Here is a 27,400-nt window from a genome sequence, read left to right on the forward strand (position 1 = left end):
GCTAGGCATCTCCAAAATTCCTGTGCTTGATCATAGAGTTACACACTCTGTCTGGACTTCAGCATCCTTATATGTAAACTGAGGAATCCCCCATCATTTCCCATATTTCTGAGATCTCTCAAGCCTCTAATTGGACTCCGTGTTGCATCACAACTGCAGACTATACCCCAGGAGTTTACCGACCAAATCTAGTTGCAGAAAGTTCTTAAGTTACCCATTCTCTCTGAGCCATTAGTGTTGAGTTACTCCCAAGTCACGTCTGACACAAGACTTGGCATGTCTTCTAGGCACGGGGCGCCCACCCTAGACCACAGATTGCAGCATTCTCCCTCTTCCTGATCAGAGTTCTCCATGTCACTTATATCCACCAGGACTTCCTTTTTGCTTTCTGGATAAATCCCAAGGCTCCCAGGGATCTGTCATGAACCATCCTTCGTCCTCCTCTCTCACTGTCCCTGTATCCAGGACCACAACAGCCACTGAGTGTCTCCAGTGCACACCTGAAGCGCCCTTCCATCTTCTCCTGTGTCACTGCTCCAGGGAGTCTCCCTGACCCCTTCTCTGTTCCTCTTCTAGCCTCCTCAGTCCCCTTGCTTTCCTTGATCTCAGCCATCTGCCTACACTGTCCCCCTCAAGACCCGCTCCTCCATGCTCAGCTTGTCATTCCAATAGTAAAGCACAGTGCCAAGAACAAAGTGCGCTCCCAAGGGTGCTGGGTGGTGTGGGCTGATGGGGAAGAATCTAAGTTCAAGGCCTGCCTTTCAGAGCTTACCATCCAGCTCTAGAGATGGTAATGACCTCTACAGTGAAGCAAGGAGTGCTGATGCAAGAGGAGCCAGGTGTGGAAGGGATGCAGCTCAAAGGGAGTTGTGGAAAGGAGTGCTGCTGGAAAGGAGTGAGGTTGTTAAACCAGAAAAATCAGAGATGACCCTAGAACAATACAGGAGTTGGGATGCCAACTCCGAAAATCTGTATAACTTTTGACTCCCCCCAAACTTAACTACCAATAGCCTACTGTTGACTGGAAGCTTCACTAATAACATACACAGTCAATTAACACATACTTCATATGTGATGTGTACTGTATGTTGTATGGTTACAATAAAGTAAGCAAGGGAAAAGAAAATGTTATTAAGAAAATCATAAGGAAGAGAAAATACATTTACAGTACTATAATATCAGTACTATATTTATCAAAAAACAATCTACATATAAGTGGACCTGCACAGTTCAAACCCATGTTGTTCAAGGGTCAGCTATATTTATGATAAATAATAATATCTACCATTTGAGTGCTCCAAGGGACCAGGCACAGCTTTTAATACTTTGCTTATTTAATCTTTACAACATTAGATCTTTTGCTTTCTCCACTAACAATGAGGAAACTGAAATTCAGAAGCCTGGAGCGACTTTCCAGACTACATGGCTACTAAATGGTGGAGAATTTGAATCCAGGGTCTACACACTAAACTGTTATGTAGCATTACCTCTCTAGAAAGAAAGACTTTTCAGGCTGGAGATATGGCATGAATGTCAGCAGGTTGTGCTTATGTGAAATGTTGAGGGGGTAGTAAATGCTCATTAAATGTAAGTGAGCTGAACTTAGCAGCCTAGCAGGAATGAAGGCCTGATGCAACCAGATAATCGAGAGAATAAATTTCCAGCCAAGGAATCTGGTCTTTTATCCTGTAAACAGGGAATAGCTACTGCCTCTAAACTATCTGAATAGTCAGATACTGAAGGCCTGAGATTAAGTGGGAAGTTCCACCATACTGGACAACAATGACTGACCAATGTTCTTTCCTCTTCTCTCCTAGTTCTCTCAGCTCATTAAGATCTTCCATTCTCTGGGTCCTGAGAAGTTCCCACTTGTGGAGCAAACGTTTTTCCCCAACCATAAGCCAATGGTGAGTGCCCTTTTGACACTGATTATCTTAATGATATGGAATGAACACAGATATCCATGTTTTCAGTTCCTTTGGATGGAGGAGTCGGCTGAGGGGCCACTCCCTGATCACCTGGGCTCTAAGGAAGAGTTATGATGTCCTATGAGAATCCCTGGCTTTCTTAGGGAAAGAATAAACTTTTCAGATGAAATGTTAGGTAGCAGGGCAAACGACAAAGGGGGATGGCATCCCTTGGGATACTGGGAATCTTCAGCCGATCTGGGGACAACTTGAGCTGGCATTTTGGAGCCAAAGGTTGATAATAAAGATAAAAGATGTTTCAAAGGTTGGATGTTGTTTCCCTTGAGCCCGGGGCAGAACCTGGTTCCAACTTCGATTTTAATAAAAGCTGTAATATTTTGTTTGCATTGGTCATCAAAGGACACTTTTCTTGTGTGTCCCCTTTGCTTTCTGACTTGTGGATGTACCTGAGGTCATCTCTGGGAAGTGGTTGAAGCTTAGCTTGGAGCTCACGGCAGGGCCTCCCACTCATAGGACAGCTGGGTGGGAGAAGTACCGTCTTCCTGCAAAGGCGGAGAACTCTTCATCCCACAGCAGAAGTTGGGTGGAGAAGTCCTGGGCAGCTGGAAATAGCCTGTGATGTATCTGCTTGTGTGTTTGGTGGTCTTCTTAAACTGGTCAAAGGCATTCAGGCCCATGTGGCCCTGCTTGCCACGTAAGGAATGTGAATCTTGGGGAACAGGGCAGATACTAGGGTATCCGAATGTCCCAGTTGCAGACTGTGGCCTGTTTGTAGAATCCCACACTCAGGCTGCTGACCTGGAAATTCTGTTTGGATATACTAACAGCTAGGACTGCAGGCCCCACGTGGGAGCAGTCTAAACAGGCAGAGAAGCTCTCCTTTGATTGTCTTTCCCTTATATCTGAGCCAATGAGAGTCATGGAACCCAAGATATGCTGGTTGGAATAAGAAGGTTAAGTGGAGGCGCTCCTGAGTGGCTCAGTCAGTTAAATGTCCAACTTTGGCTCAGGTCCTGACCTCACAGTTTGTAAGTTCAAGCCCTGGGTCAGGCTCACACTGACAGTATGGAGCCTGCTTGGGATTCTCTCTCTCTCCCTGTCTGTCTGCCCCTGTCCCTCTCCCTCTCTCTCTCTTTCAAAGTAAATAAATAAAATTTAAAAAAAACAGAAGGGCAAATTCAACCTGGCATATCTCAACAAAGTGAGAACACTGTAGAGAAAATTCAAGGATTATCATCAAACCAAAATGAATTTGAATCCTAGTCTGCCAGCATACGAGGTTTGAGCAATGAATTAACCTCTCCAAGTGTTGGCTTCCTCAGTGAAAAACTATGGATGCTAGTGGGACAACATCATTGGGTTGTTGAAATTTAATGTAATCATGTATATAGAGTGCTGTGCCTGATATATAATGGGTGTTCAAAGAGATTAGTTTAAAATAGGGACAAAAGCTATACCCTGGAACATTGTCAACAGTGGGATTAAAGTTGGGTGAGGGGTCTGCAGCCAGCCCAGCTCATTGAGGATGACAGGTCCTGCTGTAAGCTCTGGGAGGGGTTCCCCACTATAGTGGGACCTCTCGAGTTCCTAGCATTCCCAACTAGGCCGAGCCATACTTGGAGTTTCAGGCAGACATTTAGCATCAGGCACTGATGTTTGCAGCCTTCCCCTCTCACTTTCATGGTGTGAGATTATTAGGAAATAAACAGCAAAAGCCAAGTCAGGACTCCAGTCTGGGAATATTGAACTACTAATAATTAATTAGATAGGGATCCAGTCCAGGATCCCTGGCTATGGAAATAGGGAGCAAGGTCAGGGCTGGATTAGCAGTTAGGGGGAACTCTAGAATGCCTTCTCCTACCTTGGGAAAGGACTGGGGCGGGGTGGGCTCAAGCTGTAGAAGTAAATGGAGGGGAATGTGCATTTGCCTGCAGGCAAGACCAGCTTCCAAGGCCCTCTGCTGTCTGTATTAACCCCAGCGGCAGATATAAGGAGACAAGGGACTACAGGTGTGTGATAGAAATAAAACCATTTTACTGTTTAGAATAAAGGACACACTATAAAAAGTGAACATTATGCAACATTACAGACAATATACATTCACGGAATATAAAATTCATAAATAACATGGAGGAAAACTGTAAACAGTGCTACAAAATTTAGCAACAAATACATTCCTTCCAGACAGGGTTTTCTCTGGTTGGTTTCTCTCCATCACTTCTGGGTCTCAGGACAGCAGACTGGCTAAGGGGAAAGGTGAGGGCATGGGAAGATCTGTGAAGTCCTTCCCCTCAGAGCACGATCCGGTCTTCCCCTCCTCGTGTCTCCCAAGAACCAGTTTGGAGGCCGTTGATATCCACCTCCCCTACATTCCCACACTTTGTTTTGCTTCTGTCATCAGATTTTTAAAGTGTTTACCTTGTGTAAAACTATTGTAGTGATACTTTTGGTAGCCAGGAGCCAAACTCTTGGGTGCCATCTTGGGGTAATCCATATTGGTGACCATCAAACACAAGATGAAAGGCTGAGGCAAGAGAGTGTACTGTCTCCTAAGGGCCACGGTGTCTCTGAGACAGAGCTGTTCCAATAAGTCATTGTTTCTTTAATTGTTCAAGAACCATCATATGTAAAATGATGCTCAGGGGCTGAACCTCGACTGCCATGATGTAGGTCTGGAGCTGGGTAATGGTAAAGGACAGAGTCTCCGGTATTATCTACCCAGCCAGATGGAGCACAGGTCTGAGCCCAGGTGTAGAGCTTTCTGAATAGGGAAAGAGAAGAGATGGCCAGATGAGGCCAAGAAGTCTTGAAATCACAGCTCCCATGGCTCTTGGTTTTTAGGAGAAATCATGGCTTCCCAACTGGGTGGTCAAGAATTAAGGGGGAAGAAGAATGGGAATGACCAGCAGACTGCCCAGTGCCAGTTGATACAGAGCAAGGACATGGATGTACTTGCTGTTTTCCCCTCCTCCTTCCTACTCCAGAAAGCACTGGGATGCTAATAGGGAGGAGGATGGATGAGTGTCAAGTGGTAGTTCCTTCTCATTTCTCCAATTCGCCAGTCTAGCTGCCTGCACAGTAGAAGTATTTTACCCTCCATTCCACTTTAGAATTTGATTCAGGAAAATGGCGGCATGTGGGTTTCATTTTTTTTCTCTTAAACACAATGTACACATATTAAAGCCTACACATGACACAAGATTTAGCAAAATAAAACATTCACGATATGATTGAAATATGGAAGTGTCTCAGCTACATAAATGACTTTAAATTATACAGTAAGTGAACAGGTGAAATAAACAAAGCTATAGCTTATAGAAAGCTCAAAAACCGCCCTCTGCCAATATTGCTTTGCAAAGGACCCTTCTTTACCCAGGACCTGATGTTCTCTTCACCAGGGCCTGACAGATGGGACTGTGGTTCCACCAACATTTCTGCAGGGAAACTCCAGATGATTCATGATCAGGCCTCACCCCAGGTACCTCCTTGTGTGATTGGAGGTGACCCATCAGGGACCAAGAATGGCTAATGCTTCATAGAGGGGATGCTGATGTCCAATTGTGGGAGGGCACTTGTGTAATTGGGTCAGGGGCTCCATCTTGTAAGACTTTGAGGTTGGAATCAAGAAAATCTTAGAACACCAAGGGCTTGGGCTTACCCTTTAAAGACCGTGAGTCCACTGACCTCAGCTCCTTTTACTTACACAGCTGCATTGAGAGGGCAAAGCCTCCCATTTCCCACCTGCCAAATGGCATGACCATAGGGTGAAAGGTACAAGATAATCCAATGAATACCATGGAAACCAGATGCCTGCACTGCCTTCCCACTCAGGAGTTCTGCCAAATACTTTGCCTGGGCATTTGCGTGTGTGTGTGTGCGCGTGTGTGTGTGTGTGTGTGTGTGCGCGCGCAAAACATTACAATGTGTTGTCTGCTTCTCTTTTTTTAAATCCTGTTTCAATTGGCAGCTGTTTCCTAAAGTGGAATGAACTGAAGATACAAATACTAAAAGGATAATAGCCATAATCTGAAAGAGACAGAGTGATCATGTTAAATGTCACCATCTTACCGCCCCCAACTCTGTAAAATATGCATTATCACCTACTTTTGGCATCTCACATTCAACACTTAAACTGAAAATAATCTTATTTAATCAGAGAACTTATATTATAGTTTTATTTCAAGAAAACACAACAAAAACCCTACAGCCGATTGCAGAGTCAGGCTTCCCTAGTGACCACCGATTTAATCCCATGAGGTGAGGACCTCAGGAGATGGTGTGTGCCCAGCAGTGAGCTGGGGGAAGAAGAGCAGGCTGTCCCCAAACCCAGGAAAGCAGCCGTCGAGCCGAGGCAGCTTTCCCTCCTGTGCCCACGCCCCTGACCCACATTAACCCTCATCTCCCATCTGAGCCAAGCCAGTAAGGCAGTTAAATGAAGGCCCCAAACATGAAGCAGGAGAAAAGGAGAGGGACAGAGGTCCGATGACCCCAGTTAGAGGGATGTCGAGGGTGTTCAGAATTTCAAATTTTAATTAAAATGAAAAAAAAAGTCAACTTGGAATGTCATGATTTTCTTCAAACAAGCAACGACAACAAAATAGAAGAGATTATACTACTGGCATATTTAACAGCATTGAACAGAATTCTGTGTCCTGTAAAAAATTAGCTTATGTCCCCGTGTGGGTATATGCAAATGTGTATACAAACACATCCCCCTAGGTGAGCTAAACCCTACTTTGGAAATAGTATTCTCTACCCAGCTCTACTTGGCTATAATCTGTGGATAGTGTACGGTGTGTGCATTCCTCCGATTTATATAAAGGCAAGCTCCTGGCCAAATCTACCAGAGTTTTCCAGGAGGAAGTCTTGTGGGAGATAGAAAGAGGAAAGACATTCATCTCAGTCTTTCACCTGAGCTTTTGTACAAGGCAGGCAAATTGCCTCCTGACCTCAGGCAGATGTTTAAGTCTTCATCAACTAGGAAAGTTCTGTTATTCTGGTCTGGCTGCTTGCTCCAGACTCAGAAACATCTGGTCAACCCCAACATCACTGGACTGGGGGGGCTGAGTGTGCTGCACCCTCTCAGACCCTCTCCTGCAGTTTCTTCCTTCCCTCCCTCCCTCTTACGTGCAGACACAGACAGACATAGTCTGGTTGGACATGCGGTAGCATCTCCTCAGTGTATATGGTCTTCTGCATACCTTGAGTCTATCTGCTTGCTGCCCTGGACTGATCCTGAAATGGTTGACCTTTCAGTAACTTCCTTGTCTGTGTCTTTTATGTACTGGGATGGAGGACAAGGGCCGAGGGGAGAGGGTCTGGGAGATGGTGAGGTGGGGGAGAAGAGGGAGGGGTAGGTGTTACAATGCCCAAATGGGATAGTTTTTCGGTTTTTGTTTTCCTAAAAAAATAGATTATATTATCACGAAGAAGAGGAGTGTGCATTCCTCATTCTTTCTGGCATGGCCCCGAAAATTCCCATGTGGAAATGGGTGATGTCAAACCAAAAAGAAGGGGCAGGGTGGGGGCCAGGAGGATGGTTCCAAATAAACTCCATATGACAGCATAGACTTTTCCTTAAGTGTTCGAAGTGCTAAATTTGCAAGAAAACAGGCACTAATGTCATTGTCATCATCTGGGAAGAGTTAGTGTCCGAGGGAAGCTCAGTGGGAAGGGAGGGAAGTGAGGTGGGGAAGGGTCTGGTGCTCAGGGGTCTGTGGCATTGATGATGCTTTTGTCTGGGGGCGCCCATCCTCTGTACCAGCTGCAGTAACCACCCTTCTGCCGGATGCAGGCATAGTGTTTAGACTGGTAGCCAGGGTAGCCGAAATTGGAGAGCATGTCGGTCCAGAGGCACTCGTTCTTGGAGGTCACAAAGCAAGGCAGGTAGTAGCAGGATTTGATCTGCAATTAGATAACAGCCAAAGGTTGACGGGCTTTGCCACGGTGGCCCCAGTCCTGATGCTTGCTCAAGTCTGGAGTCAGAGCACTGCAGGGGGAGCCCAGCCACAGCAGTCCCTTGGTGAAAATAATACAAGTAACACCCACCAATACCTACTAAGCACCAGTGTACCAGATACTCTGCTAAGTGCTTCTATGTTATTCATGTTAGTTCTCATGACAGATTTGTCTACCGTTACAGATAAGGAAATAGAGGCTCAGCGAGATTAAGTAACTTGCTCTGGTTTACGCAGCCAGAACGCGGTGAAATTAGACATTTGAGAAAACTTTTCTTTCTCAGATGGTAACAGGCAAGGATGAGAGATCTCAACTGTTGCTGGAATTGAGGAATTAGAAAGATTAAAGCATAAACTTTGGGCTTTCAGCTGCCCTTGGCTAGAAATCAGACTTGGTGAGCTGGGTGACTTAGGGCTTGTTATTTAAGCTCTCTGAGCCTCTATTTTCTCATCTGCAAAATGAGCATAGTCGTTAATGAACACTACAGAGTCGTTGTGAGAATTACGTGAGAGAACAGCCCAGCTCCCTCCCACAGCAGGCAGGCTGTGTGCCATGGGCCCTGAGCTCGAGCCAAGGAAGGGGGCTGCTTGGACCTCCTGCAGCATTTGGTATCAGCAGTCCTGTGCCAGCTTGCCCACCAATGACGCAGTCGCCCTGGTGAACCCACTTGGGACTGCTGGACAGGACCCGCCACTGTCGGGATCTTGTACCTGCCACAACTTGACCAAAAGGAGAGGCGAGGGACACTGAAGAGTCCCCATGCCCCAGCTGCTGCCAAGTGGGCAGGCCTTAGGTGGGCGGATTACAGCAGAAAGGCATTCTTCCCCCAGCTCTTCACCACTCAGCCAGGGGGCAACACTCCTCACCACCCCTGTTCACATCTGACCTTCTGCCCTGGCCCGACATGCATGCCCTTCTCAGCACAAGGGCCTGGTGCCCAGTACAGCAGGAACTGGTGTTTCTGGGACCATGAGCCAGCACCTCCCCTGCCTGCCCTCTCCAGGGCTTACCTTGCAGTTACAACCCAGGTGATACCGGTAGTTGAGCCCCTTGCGCTGGGAGAGGGTGAGCTGGTCCCACCTCTCCACGAAGTTGCACAGTCCTGTGTACATCTTACCATCATAGACGCGGCCTAGAGGGGGAAAGACAAGAGGAGAGTTGTGTGCAGAGCCCAGTCACTGGGGAAGGAATTCTCACCTACTGTGCACCCACCTTAGACCAGGTACTATGCTAATACTTTCCAGTCTGATGATTTTACTCCATCCTTCCTGATACCTTTTCAGGAAAACTGTGTCCCCATTTCCCAGGTGGGGAAAACAAAGCTCAGAGAGGTTAAATGATCTGTAGAAGGTCTTAAACCCATGACTGGAGTTGGAACAAAGGCCAGCCCTATGCTTCCCTCATCAGTGGTTTCTTGGTTTTATTCTTATTTTTTTTTCCTTTCCTACACTTACTGCCTGAAGGTGGGTAACTTATAAAAACAGACCCAATAAGTAGGTTGACTGTGAGGTGTAGAGGAGCAGGTCCTAGCAATCCCTTTTGATTTATGTAGTAAAGCTGAGAATGTGAAAAACTAGGCAAAACTCCATTTCCTTCACAGGGCTAGTGGTGGTGCCAACACTAAAACCAAGCCTCGGTGTAGAGCCTTGAGCTCCTGCCACAGACCAGGCAAGGTGTACTCAACACCAGACTGTCCTTACAATTCATTGGGTGCAAGGCCAACATCCTAAGGACACTTTGGGTCAATTACTCCTTCTCTATCCCTCTGAAGTGAAGGACTGCCGGGCCTTGGCCAAACCCAGCCCAGATGCTAGAGTTGGCCATTACCTGTCAGCAGGTACTGGTACTTGTTGACTTCTAGCTTGAGGCCACAGAGACTTTCAGAAGCTTCTGTGTGGATGTACTGCACATGGGGCATCTTGGTGAAGCCTCGGTACATCTGTGGGCAGAAGGAATGTCATGAGAACAGGACCAGGGCTCAGAAAGCCTGCTGTCATTTGTTCTATGGGAATCTGATTCCCTTAATCCGCCGTCGTGTGGCCACTGACCTCCCCAGCCACCTCCTCTCCTCTTGTCTGAGCCACGGTTGGTGTCATCTTGGAGAAACCTTGCCATATAGCCACTCACACCTCCCATTCCAGCATGCCCACAACACGGCACCAGACATATACTCTTCTCATATCCCAAACCTTTCTAGAAGTCCAGAGAATTTGCTGTGAAAGGGATCCTTGCCCACCTCACCAACCTTGGCCCCCATGTTCCAAGAAGGCAGGTGGCCAGCATTCTGATGACATCTCCATGACATTTTTCAGTGTATAAAAGCCTTCCACTTACATTCCCCTCACTGTCTCCTCCTAAGAACCCATGGAGGTAGGCATTATTATACCCATTTTACAGACAAGGACTCAGAAATTGTGTTTGGTTGGTGAAAGTTGAACTCGGGGCCAGGGTTCTCCATGTTTTTATCTTTCTGAGCATCTGTTGAAAGCACTGGGTTCCTTTACCCTAAGAAAAGCATATAAACATGTATACAAAATTTCTAGATTTTTAAACTAAGCACTTTATAATTATTAAGTTGAACTGTATGAAAATGCTGATATTTGACCATTTTTATCTACAATATCTTCTAAGACCTTGGTTCTCAACTGGAGGCAGTTTTACCCCCACCTAAGAAGACATCTGACAATGTCTGGAGACATTTTTTATTGTCACAAATGGGAGGGGGTGTGTAGTTACTACCAGTCTTTGTGGGGAGAGGTGAGGAATGCTGTTAAATCCTGTAATGCGTGGGACAGCCTCCAAGGCAAAGAGTTATCTGGTCCCAAGTATCAGGGGTACCAAAGTTGAGAAATCCTGCTCTAATATTAACCTCTGTAACATCCCCATGAGACAGAACTATTTATGCCCATTTTATAGATGAGTATCCCGGGCCCCAGGCAGGTAAAGTGGCTAATCTAAGGCCTTATGGTTGTTGGCAAATGGCAGAAGTAGGATTCCAGATGGGGAAATCTGCTTCAGAGCCCATGCTCTTAGCCATTATCCTATGCTATCTCTTCCTGTGGCCTCACAAGTTCATGCCCAAGGGCCTCTGATACAGACAAATGCTCTTTATGGCTATTGCGCCTCCTTTATCTGCATATACTCAGAGCCACTGGTGTGACCATAATAAGGCTGGACCCACTTGGTGATTCCAGGTCAAGACCATGAGTCTTATACAGGTTCGGATCTGTCGAGAAAACTGTTAATTGTGTGAGCTGGTGAGGGTAGGCGGGAACAGCGAGGTGGTGCCCGAGCCCATTATCCTCCCAGCTCTCAGAGCACACAAGCCCTGGACAGCTGGTGGTCTCCAGGGGTCTACAACAGGACAATGTCTCTCCTTTTGCTCCTGGCATGCGTTATTAATTTGCTTATGGTAATTAATAAAAAACCAGACATCACCTCATTGGTGTCTCATCTAAGGGCCTCCCATTTGTACTAATGGGCTGGGTTTTCTCCTTATTTTCCATTTAGTGGGGACTGGATGGTGGGGGTAGGTGGTCCAAGAGGACCTCCACCATCATAAAGGGTCTGTTGGACCTACAGAGTTTGGGAGCCTCTGCCTTTTTAAGGGGAGCACTGGTTCTATTTGTGTGCAACCATCGGTACAGATGGTTTTAATTTACCTGGCCTCTCTTTTAACCCTCTTCTCCCGAGAGGCTCACCAGCTGAATGAGGAAACGCAGCCAAGTACTGTGAGAAGTGCTGTCCACACTCAGTTTTCAATTATGCCGTGGGGGAGCAGGGGCGGGTCAGATCGTACCCCCCACTTCTTCAGTGATGGATGTGCCTCTCTGGCTTTAACAGGAACCATGCTTGAGAGCACGGCTGTGTGCATGCCATCCAGTGTGCCTTCCAAGAACGTTCCCTGCACTCCCTCCTATGCCCATCAGCTTCTCCTCTGGTGTGGATGTTCCTTGAGTTCCTCGCAAATGTTTCAACTCGGCCCTTGCTCTAAGTCTTGCAGACCCGGGCCCCAGAGCCTCGGTACATCCTTGCTGGCCTTTCCCCTTCATCTCCTTTCTGCTTCATGAGAGAGGATCAGCCCCTGTCTAGGGTCCAGTGACTTCAACGGCTCAGTTCTCACTACTTTGGAATTTGAAGGAACCTTGATCATAGTGTGGCTTGCAGCCCTTGCATCCAGGATCGGAAATCTAATACATTGTGAGTGATTGGGTCTGACAAACCCAGCACTACCGTTTAGTGTCAGTTCTGAGCAGGACAATACAGTAAGGGCAGACTGTACTCATTTCATTACCTTTTCTTTATGATGATCCCATGTCGCCCTAAATATTGATCCTGAAAGTATCATCAGGTCTATATGCACAGAGATTGAGAACTGGTTTGACAAATTTAGGAGGGCTGTTAGAGGTTTGTAATGTCCTGCAATCAGAGAATCTGAGAATCTCAGAACTGGAAAAGGTGTGAAGGTAATCTAATTCAATCAAAGCACTAGAGGATTAATGGTAAACTCGGGTTCTGGAGATAGACGGCCAGTCTGATTCTTGTCTCTGCCACTTATTAGCCACTTGGAAAGCTACTTAACCTCTTTGGGTCTCAGTTTCTTCACATGTAAAATGGGGCAATGGGTGTTTACTCCATGAAGTGTTTTGGAGAATTAAATGACTTAGAATAGTACTGGGTGCACATTATTCTCTAAAAGTTAGCTTAAAACTAGTTCTAGTGAAATGCCCATCAGCAGAGAGAAAGGTTTGATCCTCTTCTTTGCATGGCTCTTTGCCCAACCTTATTTCTTAAAGCAGAGATTTAAAGCCAGATTGGAACTTTAGACTAAGCAGGATGTGTTTGTTCTCTCTCTCTCTCTCTCTCTCTCTCTCTCTCTCTCTCTCGCTTTATTGAGGTATGATCGACAAGTAAAAATGCATATATTTAAGGTGTACACAGGCGTTTTTTGATATATGTATGCATTGTGAAATGGTTACCACAATCAGGATAACTAACACACCCCTCACCTCCCATGGTTACCTTTTGCATGTGTGTGAGAACACTTAAGATCTGTTTTCTTAGCAAATTTCTAGTTTTCAACCTGGTATTGATATTATTATTTTAAAGTTTATTTATGTTGAGAGAGATAGAGACAGTATAAGTGGGGGAGGGTCAGAGAGAGAGAGAGAGAGAGAGAGAGAGAGAGAGAGAGAGAGAATCTCAAGCAGGCTCCACACTGCCAACATAGAGCCTGATATGGGGTTTGAATCCATGAAAGCCTGAGATAATAAACCGAGTCGAAACCTGGAGTCTATTGCTTAACTGATTGAGCCACCCAGGTGCCCCTCAATCTGGTATTATTAACTCTAGTCAGCATGCCGTATATCAGATCTCCAGAACTTATTCATCCTGTAGAACCGAAACTCTGTACCCTTTAACCAACATTTCCCCATCGCCACCAGCCCCTAGCCCCTAGTGACCAGCTTTCTACTCTGCTTCTGTGAGAGGGTTCACCTGTGAGTGCAACTTTTTTAGGTTCCACATAAAAGTGAGATCATGCTGTATTTGTCTTTGTGTGTCTGGCTTATTGTACTGAGCTTACTGTCCTCCAGATTCATCCATGTTGTTGTAAATGACAAGATGTCCTTTTTTAAGGCCGGTTAATGGTCTATTGTGTGTAGACACACACCATGTTGGACCCTATAAGCCTCTGGGCCTCCACTCTTGGTAGTATGTACACAAAAGTTCTAAGAAGTTAGCTTCTCTGGGGGTAAAGAGACAAATAATGTAAGAAAGAGATTTCTGAATCTCGAGGGCTTTGAATATTTTTTATGGAATGCCTGCTCTTCACTCTACATTGACAGCATGAAATGTCACCATTAAGTCAAATAATTCTGGCATGCCTGCCAGAGATGAGAACTGTGCTTGGTGCTGCTTTATATCCTGAACTCCTTTCAACCCACAACTTACTCTCATTTGCAGATGAAGCACCTGTGTTTCAGAGCCTTTAGATGCTTGACTGAGACACCAAGTGCACAGCCTTTCTCTTACAGAGGGGCTGTCTATCAAGCGGGGCCGAGAGAGCACAAGACAATGCAGGCAGTCTCTGCTGAGGGCTGGATGAGAGACCCAGAGCAGAAAGAGTTACAGGCATTGAGAAGAGAACAGTTTCCTGTGGGCTGGGGGTGGGGGGGCGCAGAGAGGCTTCCGGCCTGAGCTTCAAAGGCCAGACCTTACTATAGTGCTCATGTGAGTAGACAAACCACTGAAGGAGGGAAGTCCCCAGGGGCCAAGCATTCCAATGGACCAGTGAATCTGTCCTGCCCAGAGTCAGGACCTGCAAAGCACATGACCAGGGGGCCTCCCCATGGGACCCTCCTGGGACCAGCTGGGACATAATGTTCCCCACGTGTTGTCCCCCATCACGCCAGCCTGGGAGCATGTCTCCACTGCATGGACTGCACCTCCTGGCAAAGCAGACCACATTCCCATGGTCCTGATGGGAGATAAGGTCTCTACAGATTAGGGCGACCAATTCTGGAAACTTCTACCTTTGCACTACAGCCCAGTGCCTCTGCTCCAGCTAATCTCCACCCATGGGTTTGCAATAAGCTCCCTTAATGTTCAGACACCCCTCCCCCCAACACCTGTGGGTCTCTGCACACTCAAGAGGGGCCTGCAAAGTGGGACCAGCGTTCTGGAATTAGCATATGGGAGAGGGTCTGCCCGCCTTTCATTTGAGTAAGAAGTTCCAGGGAAGGGGGTGGGAACTCTGAGACAGAAGAGAGAGGTCAGACAGGATGGCTCAAATTCTCACGTTCTCTGAGTTCCTTCAGTACTGCTTTAAGGGAGCCCTTGCTCACCCCGTCTGACTCTCTGGGGTAGACTCTCTAATCCACTAGAACAAAGCCACCCAGGGACCAGTGCCAAAACTCATGCAGGCTCGCCTCCCTGCCTCCCCTCCTTCCCTCCTACAAAGAGTTTTCAGTACACCCTTTGCAGGATGTTGCAAGTCAAGAGCTACACTGCTAGATGATAAACGACAAACTCAAACTAACCTCTTTTTGTTCCCTGGGGAAACTACGTACAACGGGGGGAGGGGGGGGGTAGGAGTGATGAGTCAGCCTGCAGCTCCGCTGTTCTATAATCTCCTTATTGGCAAAGGCTCTATAGCTTCCTTCCAGTCTTCCACTTACTAGTGGTATGAACTTGACTGTTACATGACCTTGCCAAGTCTCAGTTGCCTCACCTGTAAAATAGAGAACAGTGTGTGTGTGGGGGGGGGTGTGCTTCGTAGGGCTGTTGTGAGGACTGATCCATGCAAAGGCTTAGCAGAATGCCTGGTACATAGTAAATGCTCAAAATATGTTACTTGAATAAAGTCTTATTTTCATTATAACAAATATTATCTTTGTATCCCGGGTCTGAAGCACAGTGCTCAGCACAGAGAGAGTGAGAAGGAAGGGGGAAGGTGTAGGGACAGTTGGATGAACTACTCCCAATTCCTATACCCCACACCTGATTAGCCAACTGCTACTTGGAGATCAGCAGAATTTAGTGGCCTCTTGGGATAGAAGGGCGATGACCCTTCCAGGAGTTATCTAATATTGGGCCGGTAGGAGGGGCAAAGTTAATAAAAAGGCATTAGACAGTGACCGGTAATCAAAGTGACATGGCAGGGAGATTTGAGGAGTCCTGTAAAGAACACACAGGACTGGGAAGGAATCGCAACACCTTAGCTTGAAAACCAGATCTATCTTTAATTAAATACATGACTGGGCAAGTCATTTCCCCTCTGAGCCTGTGTCAGAAGTAAAACAAGGAACTTTACTTCCCTGTGCCCAGCACCCTGGTTCCATGAACCTGAGTGAAGGATCGTGAATGGACAGTGTGGTTGTGTGCTCTGAAGCTGATGGGTGAACAAATGTAACTTGGCCTCTGGACACCCTCAGAGGCTGGCCTGGCACCAGCCAGGGGGAAATGGGACATTCTGCCCACAGGAAGGGCCTCTTGTCACCCTGGCATCCGGGCCCTGAAGGAAGTGGGGAAGCTGGGCAAGCTTAGGAACCACTGCCTCCCAGCTCTTCTCTTAGATCTGCTGGCCACAGAGAGTCCACAATGTGATGGATTGTTCCAGAGCAGGAGGAGGCTGTTTCCCGAACCTCTGCTTCACCTAACCTGCTTCGCCATTTGCTCACTGGCTGTTGGGGGCAGTACAGTAGGGGTTTCTTTGGTTGTTGATCTCTTTGGTTCCCCCTCCACACTCCTCTCTCCCCACGGCCGTCTGAAGACAGAAGCTGGTCCCATGACCAGGCTTGGCAGCCAAGGGCACCTAGCCAGGACTGTCTCTGGACATTACATAACCAGAAGGCTGTGGATGTTTCCAAAGTTGAATCAAACTTAGTACATCAAACCTCAGAGAGGCCTCGAGGTCTGCCTCTGGGATGGCCCGGTACCACCCACAGGCTATCTATCAGTTCTACTCCAGGGCTCAAGGCTTGTCTCCTCTGGGGAGTTTTCAGTCCAGTAGAGTCCCACCCTCATTTCTCCATTAGATGGATAAACACCCATGGAGTATCTGTTGTGTGCCTGGTCCTGCTCTAGTTTCTGAGGATGCAAATATGGGCAGTGAGTAAAAGGGCTGGCAGTCCCCTTGGACCTGAGAACACCTCACCTTGAACCTCTGCTTAATCATGCACATGTGTGCTCTCTCTCAGCCTAACTATACTTCCTAAACATGGGAACCCCATCTTTCTTGTGGCCTCCAAGGCTCCTGGCACAGGGTGCTGCACATAGGGAGGTGCTTACAAAGGTGGGGAGATGGACCAGCTGTGCTCTTCAGGGTGAGTGAGTACCGCCGGCCCTCTGAGAAGGCATATATAAGTACCCCCTTCTGGCACCCACAGCAGTTCCTCCTTAGACAGAATACCACAAGTGTCCCAGGGCACTTAGAATCCTGAAATGCCTGAGCTGGAAGGGCTCTTCGGGGCATCAAGCCCAACCTCACATCATTAACAGATGGCAAAACTGAAGCTCAGGAAAGGGGTGGTTCCTAGAGAAGCAGGCTATTCGGGAGTGGAGCTGAGACAAGAAAGCAGGTTCTGTAGGTTTCAAATCAGATGTTCTTTTTGTTAAGATGGACCTTCTTAGTGAGCTACATAGTGTGACTACACCCAGGAATATGTTCAGTTGTATGAGGATGCTTAGTGAACAGCACTAACCAGCTGGGAGGCACGATCTGGGAAAATAGGGAAAGTGGGTGCAGTTCCTACACCAGGATAAGGCCCCTGTGTTTAGCAAAAGTTCAGTGTAAAGATTCGCGGACTTAAACATAAACTGTAACCTCAGCAACTGCATAAGACCAGTAGGAACTTTTGAATCTCAAAAGTCAGAGCTCAGAAGAGGCCATAAGACAAGCTAGTCACATCCTCTCATTTTACAGATGGGAAGACCAACACCCAGAGAGGGGCAGGGACTTGGCCAAGGTCTCACAGTTACCAGGGGACAAGGCTGTCTGATGTCTGGTTCCAGAGTTGAGCCTCTTAACAATGGCCTCAGAGGGACTCCACCTGTGCTCGCCCTAGGGTGAAGCAGCTACCTCCCCCGCCTCCAGCCCCTCACTTCCTGCCCATCCCTTTCTTCTGCCTCAGCAGTGAAGAAGGGCTACATACACCACCCTACCTTCTCTGGCCAGGACTCTTCTGGCAAAAGACCCCAGGAACTCTCCTGGTGCGGGCTTCTGTCACTTACCTTCATCTGTTTGATGGTGTAGACCAGTGTGCCAAAGGGCCCCTCTTTCACCAGCTTCTTCCCTACCACCTTGGCCCGGATCACTGCAGGAAAAGGCAAGACAGGAACGAGGTTAGGGAGGCCTGTACCACATCAGGGACCACATCTAAGGTTGGGCCATCCAGCTTTCTTACCTCTGGGCCAACTTGAATAGATGATTGTGTTTATAAAAGCAAGAATTCAGATGAAAGACATTGGGGGGTGGCAGAGGAATGGAGAAAGAAGGAAGGCAGTCATCATTCAAGTTAATTATCCCAAATGTTCACCACTGTCAACCCTGGAAATTCCTAGACTGCCCTCACCCCCAGAGGAGTTTCTTGACTCTGTGGTTTTACCATAATCAAAAACTATTTCTCTTGTTAGAGCCTCTTGCCTTTCCTCCATTGTCCATCTGACCATTGCATGGTCTCCGAGACCCATGGTCTTCTACCATGACGTCTTTCTGAGTGCTATCTCATTTGGGTCTCTTCCTTTGCATGTCCTGATGTGCCTGCAGGGTTGCAATGCATGCCAGCCTCCTTCCATGCCCAATTGGCATTCTGAGTGGGCCCTTGGTACCCAGCACGTGGATGGCAAGTTATGCAGGAAAGCATAGCATAGTTAGGATGTGGTGGAAGATGGAGCAGTTGGGAATGGGGGCTGCCCAGAAGCCCACTGAACAGTTCTAACCCCAGCTCTGCTATTTATGGCTATTATGACTGTGGGCAAGTAACTTTGTTTCTGGCCTCCAATTTCCTCTTCTGTAAAGGTGGGATAATAAGGTACCAACCTCTTGAATTGAAGGATTAGGTAAGATAATGTATGTGAAACTCAGCACTGTGTCTCGGACATGGTGTATGTTACATAAACTTTATTAATATCACCATCATCATCATCACCAAAACTGGAATGGGCTGACCATGGAAGGATTGCTACCATTAGAAGTAGCTCCCATTTATCACACACTGACTGTGCACAGTAGTACATCTCATTTATTTACTCTTCACAACTGCCTTACTAGGGCAGTATTAGCATCTACATTATACAGACGAGGAAACTGACAGAAGGAAGCCACCTCCTCTTCTGAGCCTTGATTTTCTCCTCTGTAAAGAGGGTGTTACTCTCCCTACATCAAAGAACTGGAATAAGGATAGAACAAAAGATCTTCTGGAATTTCTTAGCACAACATCTGGCAGAAAGGAGTTGGCTCAGTAAATATTAACTGACTATGAACAAGAAACAATTAGACAGACCCAGTGTAAGGAAGGCTGGAAAAGAGGCGTTTACTACATGCAGTGAGAACACGAAGAAGGGAGGGATTTACTTTGAGATTAGAAGGGGCTGTGTGTTCTCTTCATATTTTAAGTGAATAAGAAGTACCCAATAGCTGTCTTCAAATATTTATAGAACAGGCATGTGGAGGAATAAATGGAGACATTAAAGACACTACAGAAATTGTAGAGAAGTTGTAATCATTGGCTCAACCAAAAACGTCCTCGAATAACAAAAACTGGCCACAAGAGATGGGGGAGAGGCTGCCATGGGGGCAGAGAGTGTCTCCATCAAGGGAGTCTGCATGCTCTCATGCTAGGACCTTGCCCAGGATGGAATGGGTTTTGCACATATTAGCAGCCATGCTTTGAGTCACAAATTGAACCCTTCCAGCTGTAAGATCCTGTCACTCTTTCTTACCTCCCGTTGCACGTAGCCCCCTAAAAGAGTAAGCATTCAATAAGTGTCTGTTAAACAGAATATACTTCACATACACACACACAACCCTGCACATTCTGGTAGCTCCATTATCCTCCATTTGGGATGTCCCAACGTGTTAAAACAAAATACCTTTACTAGGAATCAATCTCCCCCATCCCAACTAGATTCTATCCTGTTCCTCCCCAAATGAATTTGGATCCTTCTCTCCCAGTCAGACGTGAAGTCAGGACCCAGATGAACCAACAGACCCTCGAGACCTTCTTGCCAGGGAGGGTAAAACACAGAGCCCATTGGCAAAGTTAGCAGTTTAGCTGAGGCAGCTCAGATTGGGAGGAGGTGAGTAGCTGTTTCCAAGTCTGCTGAAAAACGAGAGGTTGGCAAGACCCCAGGCCAAGCTCCCCCAAGATTCTGCCTCCACCTCTGTGTCTAACTTTGTTGCAGCATCCTCGGCAGGGAGCCAGCCTCCCAGAGGCCCAGGGGCTGTTTCCTCTACAGTAACTCCCACAGTCAGGTTGTAACAGCTTAACTGTTGGGCAGAAAGCATATCTGCCAGGACTTTACTATTGATTCTTCCTGAATTGATTTGGCTCCATCTTCTGCTGCTTCATTAACACAGAAGGTAAACTAGCAAGTGAGTCTTTGCCTTAGGCGGGAAGAAATAGCATAAAGGTTCCTTTAAATAGCAACGTCTACCCTTTCTTGGCTCAAAAATGGCTTGACTTCATTTAGACGTAAACGTCATAAGCAGACCTGTCCCATAAAGCTAGGTACTTCTGGAAGCTTCTGCACACACAGTGAGCCAGTTCCTTCCTTACCCTGAAATGGCCTGAGCTTGGAACATTTTCATTTGAGAATAGTTCTTTGAAAAGGGAGTAAGCTTTTGGAGTCAGGAAGCCACATTTCAGTTCCACCATTACCGTGTGGCCTCAGGCAAACCCCTGTGGACCGTCCTCCCCACCTCTCTTCTCCTAAATCTTTCTGATTGCCTTGGCCCAATGCCCATCACATGGCTTACAAGCAATATCCTTAATTTTAGTGGAGCAGCAACATGGCAAAGCACTGAAGAGCCACGGCTCTGGAGCCTGACTGCCCTGGGTTAAAACCCCAGCACTAGTGCTGTGTGACCTTAGGGAAGTCATTAAACACTTCTGTGCCTTCATTTCCTAATCTAGAACACTTCCTCGTAACCTCCATGCTGTGAAGGTTAAGTACAAACACTGAGAACAATGTGTCTGCTGTCACTGCTATTATAGTACCACCACCACCACTGTGACTTCTGTTGTAATTTGTCTCCTGAGCATCTTCTAACATACACTGTAAGCGAAGGCCTAGGGCTTCTCTCTGGGATGGGAAGAAACACAAGCTCCTCAAGATATCTGGCCACACAGAACTTCAGGGGCACGTAGGGGAATACTCATAAACTGGTCAGAACAAACATACAAGGTGTTTTTAAGTCTGGAGTACCCACCTCATCACAGGTACCTGTCCTATCTCGTCACCCACATGTAATCCGAATGCAGTGCCAGGACCAAACGAGGTCACATTGTTACAGTCCAGAAACACAAGCAGAAAAGGCCCAGCACAGAGGTCACACCAGTGTTTGCTTTATAAAAACAAAACTGCACCAAACTGAACTAAATTTAAGTAACTTTCTGCTCTCCCAAAAAAGTCACAAAGTCCTTCCACAGTAAAAACACCAGCCAACCTCAAATCTGCCTATTAGGTCTGTGAATTAATATGTCTTTATTTGCTTTGGTTTCTCTCTCTACAATGCAAATGTGTGCTATTTTGTACTTTCTTGTTTGGCATTAAGGGTGCTTCCGAGGCATTCACTGGCCTGGGGGCCACAGTGGACAGAGGAGCTGTGGGAGGTCACGGCTCTCCAACAACAACAGAAGACAGTTTCCAAACTTAGAGCTGGCAGCATGTGGGCTGTTCCTGCCACCTTGGTGTAGTGGCTGGAAGCCAGCTTTATAGATGGGCCAAGCTAGACACAGGTTTTCTTTATGCTCCTTCAGGCTGGAACGTGGCCCCACACCGTCTACCCAGTGTCCCCCGGCAGCCAAACCAACATGGGTGTGAGCTGGGTTGGTGTGCTGGTGGGGGTGATGACGAGAAATAGAAGTCCCATTTCCTACCTCTACAGAGCACAGTCTGGTGGGAAGACAAAGTTTAAAAGTTCATGGCTAGAGGGCTCATCTCCAAGGTTTGAAAGCAGCAGTCAGAGAAGAGGGGAATGAAGAACAGCCTGACTCTCAGTCTTAGAGCCTCTAATTTCCCGTTGTGAAAGGAGCCTGGGCTTCCAGAGGTATGGAGGTCAAAGGAAAACAGACTAAACGGTATTTTCACTTAAAAGTCTAGAAGAAGAAACTTCCCAGGCTATGTAGGCTTATGTAATTGGCACATAGATCTGTAAATGTACGCAGGGCCCTTTTAAATATATCATACACCTGAGAATCCAGGTGTAAAGGTATATCTCTATATCATTTTCTTTAAATAATTTTTTTTGTGTGTGGAGAGGGCTAGTAAGAGCTTGCAAAAATGATAGAAACAAGGCACCTCCCTTCCAGAAATATAATTGTGTGCCGCCTGCCCCCACCTTCATCCATAGTAATGTAGACCACAAGTGGTAGAAGTTTTGAACAAAAACCAATTCCAGTGGCAAACAAGATTCAGCTTCTATTGCAGCATATTGCTTGCTGTGTTCAGAAACTGCACATCTGCTATTCATCAGCCTAGTCAGAGGGGGACAAGACACCCATGAGAAACCCCCTGCCTCTCACCCTCTCCTACTGCCTCCCATCCAACCGTCTTCAATCAAATCCAGACCTTTCCACCCCAATTTGAGGGTTGAAATTTTCTACTAGCAGGTTGGAAAACTGAAAGTTTGGCTGGGTTTTGGATCAAGGATCTCTTACCTGAATTCATATATATACCAACTTAAAACTATGGATTCTACCCATGTTAGGATCCTGTTGAGAATACTACAAATCTTCCCCATGGTAGAGAAGGTGATTCAGCCATCTAGTGAGTGAGATACCTCCGCAGTGTCACACACATGCACGTGTGCGCGCACACACAAACACGCTCCCATTCCTGTCTCTCTGAAGGCCTTATAGAATGATTTTTCTGGCTTACAATATGGTTTTTAGGGGGATAGCGGAGATAATTAAGGCCCACCTAGCCAACAGCTAGAACGAATTTCTCCAAAAGCAGCCATCAGTTAGTGTAACCCCAGTGAGGGGAATGTTCTTCTGACAAGACCCTAGCAGGCAGGCTCTAGGTCAGCAGAAAGGCCTGAACTGTGGGCTCACCTGTCTTCCCAGACTTGAACTTTACTTGGAGGAAAAGAGGGGTCAGGCTGTGTCTGATAGTCACTTGAGGTTTATTTCCTGGTTGCCATCCACAGGGCCTATCTGAGGCCGAAAGCTCATGACAAAGACCAGCAAGGAACTGACAGCAAGGCAGGCCCACAGACCATCTGGCTCAGCCCACTAAGCAATTCCCTGGTCCTGTGCCCCATGGAGGTCCTGCATTTTGGCCTATCCAAAGAGAGCAGGGTCAGCCTCTCTTGCTCCTCCAGCTGCCCACCCATCAATAACCATCAGCTCCCTGCATTTCATTGCATCACATCACATTAGTAAGTCTAGAGGAGAGGGAGTCACTTTAATACATTGAAAACAACAACTATCATTTATTAAGCCCCTCCCATGTGCCAAGCAGTGCATGCATGTTCTCATGATGACTCTGTGAGGTGGCTATTAGTGTCCCCATTTTCCAACTATGAAAAAAAAAGATCAAGTCTCCTGAGGCTGGTTTTGCATCCCAGTACAACAAAAATTTAGTGGGTTTCCCAGGAAAGCAGGCTGCCTGAAAACCTTTTCATGGGATTTGTACTGATTGAAAACCAGTTCATAATTTCTTCTACCTCCCCACTCCCCCATCAGGTCTGCTAAGGATCAGAGGGGAGGATTGGTCCCTAGGAGGAAGGTCCCCCTGAGAAACCGCCAGTGACCCCCCTGTCCTTTGGACCACACCACCACTCTCACATACATGCCTTCTGATTAGTAATGAGAATCTACAAGTAATCACCATCAGCAATATAACACAAATATCATCTGTTTAGCATACTATGCTCCCCAGCAAGGCTTTTAAGGGAGAAAATAACATAACTTAGAAACCACAAAACCTGATGATCCCTGAGATTTTTCACAACACCATGAGTCTGAGGTTAATTAGGCTGATTAATTAGATGAGACAATGTATATGTAAAAAAGCACTCTGTAAGCCTGAAGCTAAACAGATGATATATTGCTATATTGCTGATGGTGATTACTCGTAGGTTCTTAGATGTGCTTATCAGAGGAAGACAGCAAGAGACCAGATTCAGCATTTCCTCAAGAATCTTGCGTATCCACCTCCAGTGACCCTTTTCCCAGTTCTTCACAATTACCTGCTGCCTCTTTGGGGACACTTTGATGATACCCATGTTTGAGGAAAGGGCCTTAGAGACTAAGGGTGGAGTGCAGAGACCTAAAGGCCTCCTCTTAATGGATCCATCTGGTTTCTAGCCTATTTGTCACCATAACCCCAAGCCCCAAAATCACCCTCTACAAAGACTCAGAGGCTGAAAGGTCAGATCAACAAAACCCCTGGAGAAGCAGCCATGATACACTGGAATGAGCAGGCATGGAGCCCATGAGACCTGGACACAGTCACTGTCCTGTCACTGTGGGACACTGGGCAAGTCCTTTCCCATCCCAGCATATAAACTGGGGTGATGATTGCAAACCTTGAAAGCTTCTTACCAGGACCTAAGCTCTGTCTTCCACTCCACCAAAGCAGCTCTGGTCATTGTCACCCCTGACCTCCACGGTGTTTAATCCAGGCAGTGGTGGTTCCTCGCCTTCCTCTTACTTATACTCAGCGTGTGGCTTTATACCATCTGTACAGCTGGCAGCTCCCCTTTTTGCAACCTCCACCCCAGAACCCCCACGACACTAGTCTACACATGGTGTACATTTACACTTGGAGGTCTAATAAGACGTCTCCAACTCGACCCATCCAAAGCTGAGCTTCTAAAAACACCCCTTCACCCCTGGTCCTATTACCTTCCTCACCTTTGGAAACAGCAGCCTGCTCCACTCTGGCCCCAGCCCCCTACCATTGTTCACCTCCCAAACACTACCTCAGGGCCTTTGCCCTTACAGTTCCACTGCTAGAACACCCTTCCTTCAGTAGCCACAGGGCTCCCTCCCTCACCTCCTTAGAGTATCACCTGGCCTGGGGGCCTCCACAATCCCCCACATCCTGTCCTCAAGCATCCCCGGTAGCCTCGAACCTGCCTACTGTGCTCCACGCACTGGCCACCATCTGACATAGTCTCTATCCATGTCCTCTTCACCAGAGCGCAAGGCTCACCAGAGGGCAGGCTCTTCGTTTTACTCACCGCTATCGCCTGGGCAACGATAGCCCGGCACAAAACGAGTCCCTGATATGTAGATGCTGAATACATGAAACGAGAAGTGCCACATATGAGGAGGGTGATTTTAAAAAAAAAAAAAAAGATAAATAACTTCTCTGGGTGAGCTCTGGCCTATGACCAAGACTTTCTGAGCTGTACTCCATCAGAAGGGGATAATAGCAGCTCTCAGATCATAGGGCCAGATAAACATCTGTTCAACAATCGTTTATGGAGTGCTGTGCTGGGCTCACAGGGACGCGGAGAGAAATGAGGCCCCGAGGAATTCAGGGGCCAAGTTTAAAAAGGCAGGCAAGGAAACAGGTAAACGATACTCAAGTCCAGCAAACACAGCAGTATGAGCAAGGACAAACTGCTGGCATGGCACAAAGAGTGGGGGGAGTCTGTCCAAGGGGAGAGGCATCTGGAGCTCCCCTAGAGGCTGCAGCGGATCTAGGCCTCAGCCCATCCCAGAGGAGAGACTCCATTTGCTTTATCTGAATCCAGAGGAAGCAGAAGCCTGGCCCCGATCTGGTGGGGAGGGTCTACAGAAGGAGCTGAGAGTGAGGCAGAGTCCTCGGGTCTCTGAGGGAGCCAGGACCCGCCTTTCCAGGAAGAGGGCCCTGGAGAACATGAGGGGGGCCGGGAGGGGCAGCCTGTGTGAGGAAGAATGCCCCTCGGAGAAGTCTCACAATAGGCCCTTCCTGAGTCCCGTCCTGAGGGCACTTCTCTGTCGTTTCAAAGGACAGTTCAGATGCACTCCTGATGGAGATAGGGAGTCTCCAGTTCAAAGCCTGTCCTGACTAACTCTTTCCGTTAAGTAAAAATATTAATCTTGGTTTTATTTAAGCAGGTTTTTTTGGCAAGGAATGAACCCCCGTGGCTAAAAATAAACCCAAATACACACACACACTCTGAAAAATCTGGAGAGCTGCAAATCATTTCAACCCAAGTTTCCATCTCAGGGAAAGCTATTAAAGGCAGGAGGATATTAAAACCTCTCTCTGCACAGAGCCTCTTTTCTCGGTGCCCGCCTTGTGCCCTAGGGTCCTGCAGGCAAGGCCGTCCTGGGGACGCCCTGTCCTGGGCCTCCTGGCCAAGGGGGAGGAGGGGCACGTGCCGGCTCCCAGCTCTCCTCACCATGGAAGCCGTGCGGCTTTCTGCCGGACTTTCCTGAGCCGTCCAGGAAACATGCTAGGGCCCCAGCTGACGTTGACTGTGTATGAAATGAAGGGGCCCAGAGCAGCCAGCGACGGGAACACGGGCCCAGAAAGGTCAAGTTGCCTGGAGCTTTGAGATTATCCAAAAGGAACACAAACAAATCTGACCTCACTCCAGTTTTCCCATTTTAAGTGGTGATCTCAATTTTAAACTATTAAAAGACAAAATTTAAGAGTCTCCACCTAGGCATACATCTGGACTTGGTATTATTACATTTCACTTGCAATGTAATCACTTTTAGAGAGTCAACTATCCTCAATTTCTTCTTGTAGTCACAGCCAGCTTGGGAGAAAGGTGTGGATCATTTGGCCCAGAACAGGGCAAAAGCCCTAGGGCTGGCTGCTTCCTAGTGCTGACTTAATGTGGGGAGTGAGGACCATCTGAGAAGGAAGGAGGTGTTCCTGTGGTTCAGGTTTCTAAAAGGCTGGTAGGGTGACTGCCCCCAAGTGTTCCCCAAGCATGATTAGAGTTGCGAAGGCCTTTGTTTCGCAGAAGGTAGCCAGAAGGGGAAGGTTAGCACCCCAAAGCACAGAAAGTAGGAAGGGAGATGCTTTCCCCAAAGCCCACTCATTCTCCCAGGAGGAGATGGGAACAGCAACCCTACCCACAGCAACTCCCTGTCAAGCCTCCCTTGGTTTTGCAGCATAATTTGAATAGCTCAGTAAGGTATATAGAGCTCTCTGGGGTTCAGGCCTCATCTCAGGTCCTGCCGCTCCAAAGCCTCCCCGCCTCACTGCACTGACCTATCCTGTGATGCCCCTTGTCTCACAGACAAGAATGACTTTCTCCTCCGTCATCTGCCTACATGTCTGTTTCCCTGCAAAACCCACTCAGCTGAAATGCCACCTCCTCCATGAAGCCTTCTGCCCATCCCAGGCCTCACTAAATCTCTCCTGTCTTCTTGGCTTCCTTTCTTCCCAAACACATTCTACCTTAATGGTCACTTGCTTGGCACCCATCAGCCTGAGTTACGAGCCAATAGGACTGCATCTGTGACCCTCAGCACCTGACTGGTGCCTAGAATGTACCAACGGTTCTCAAAATGTTTCTTGAATGAAGAATGAGGCTATAGGAGGGAATCAAAGGTAATACAATAAAGGGACACAGAGATGGTTTCCTGTTTAGGCTCTTAGAGTGCAGGTCAGGAATCTGATTTCCTAAGGGTCATCGGGAGAAGAAGAGGGAGGCAGGTAAAATGTGATCTGAGACCCTAAAGTGCGCTCCTGATCTCCAAATGCTGAAAATTCATATCTAAAAAGAGATGAGTCATGGGGTCCTGTTACAAGAGGCCTCAGGTCACAAATGCCTGTGGAGGGACAGTACCCATCCTCCACCAACAGATGACAAACCCAAGGCTCAGCATTAAAAG

The 27,400-nt window shown here is 47.3% G+C and overlaps 2 protein-coding genes across 2 annotated transcripts in view; one reads left to right on the forward strand and one right to left on the reverse strand.

Moving 5' to 3' along the window:
- Positions 1 to 27,400, forward strand: part of SYN3 (synapsin III) — a 459,446-nt gene that overhangs the window by 152,603 nt on the left and 279,443 nt on the right. The window contains exon 6 of the mRNA XM_029954713.1: positions 1,818 to 1,907. Within this exon, the coding sequence (XP_029810573.1) occupies positions 1,818 to 1,907 (90 nt within the window). The remainder of the gene's footprint in view (positions 1 to 1,817; positions 1,908 to 27,400) is intronic.
- The window catches only part of TIMP3 (TIMP metallopeptidase inhibitor 3), a 58,529-nt gene continuing 35,069 nt past the window's right edge, over positions 3,941 to 27,400 (reverse strand). Inside the window, exons 2-5 of the mRNA XM_029954719.1 lie at positions 17,619 to 17,701; positions 9,714 to 9,825; positions 8,897 to 9,018; positions 3,941 to 7,832 (exon numbers count right to left, since the gene is read on the reverse strand). Coding sequence (XP_029810579.1) covers positions 7,635 to 7,832; positions 8,897 to 9,018; positions 9,714 to 9,825; positions 17,619 to 17,701 — 515 coding nt within the window. The 3' untranslated portion in view covers positions 3,941 to 7,634. The remainder of the gene's footprint in view (positions 7,833 to 8,896; positions 9,019 to 9,713; positions 9,826 to 17,618; positions 17,702 to 27,400) is intronic.

Source organism: Suricata suricatta, chromosome 10 (assembly GCF_006229205.1).
Source record: "Suricata suricatta isolate VVHF042 chromosome 10, meerkat_22Aug2017_6uvM2_HiC, whole genome shotgun sequence".
NCBI lineage: Eukaryota > Metazoa > Chordata > Mammalia > Carnivora > Herpestidae > Suricata > Suricata suricatta.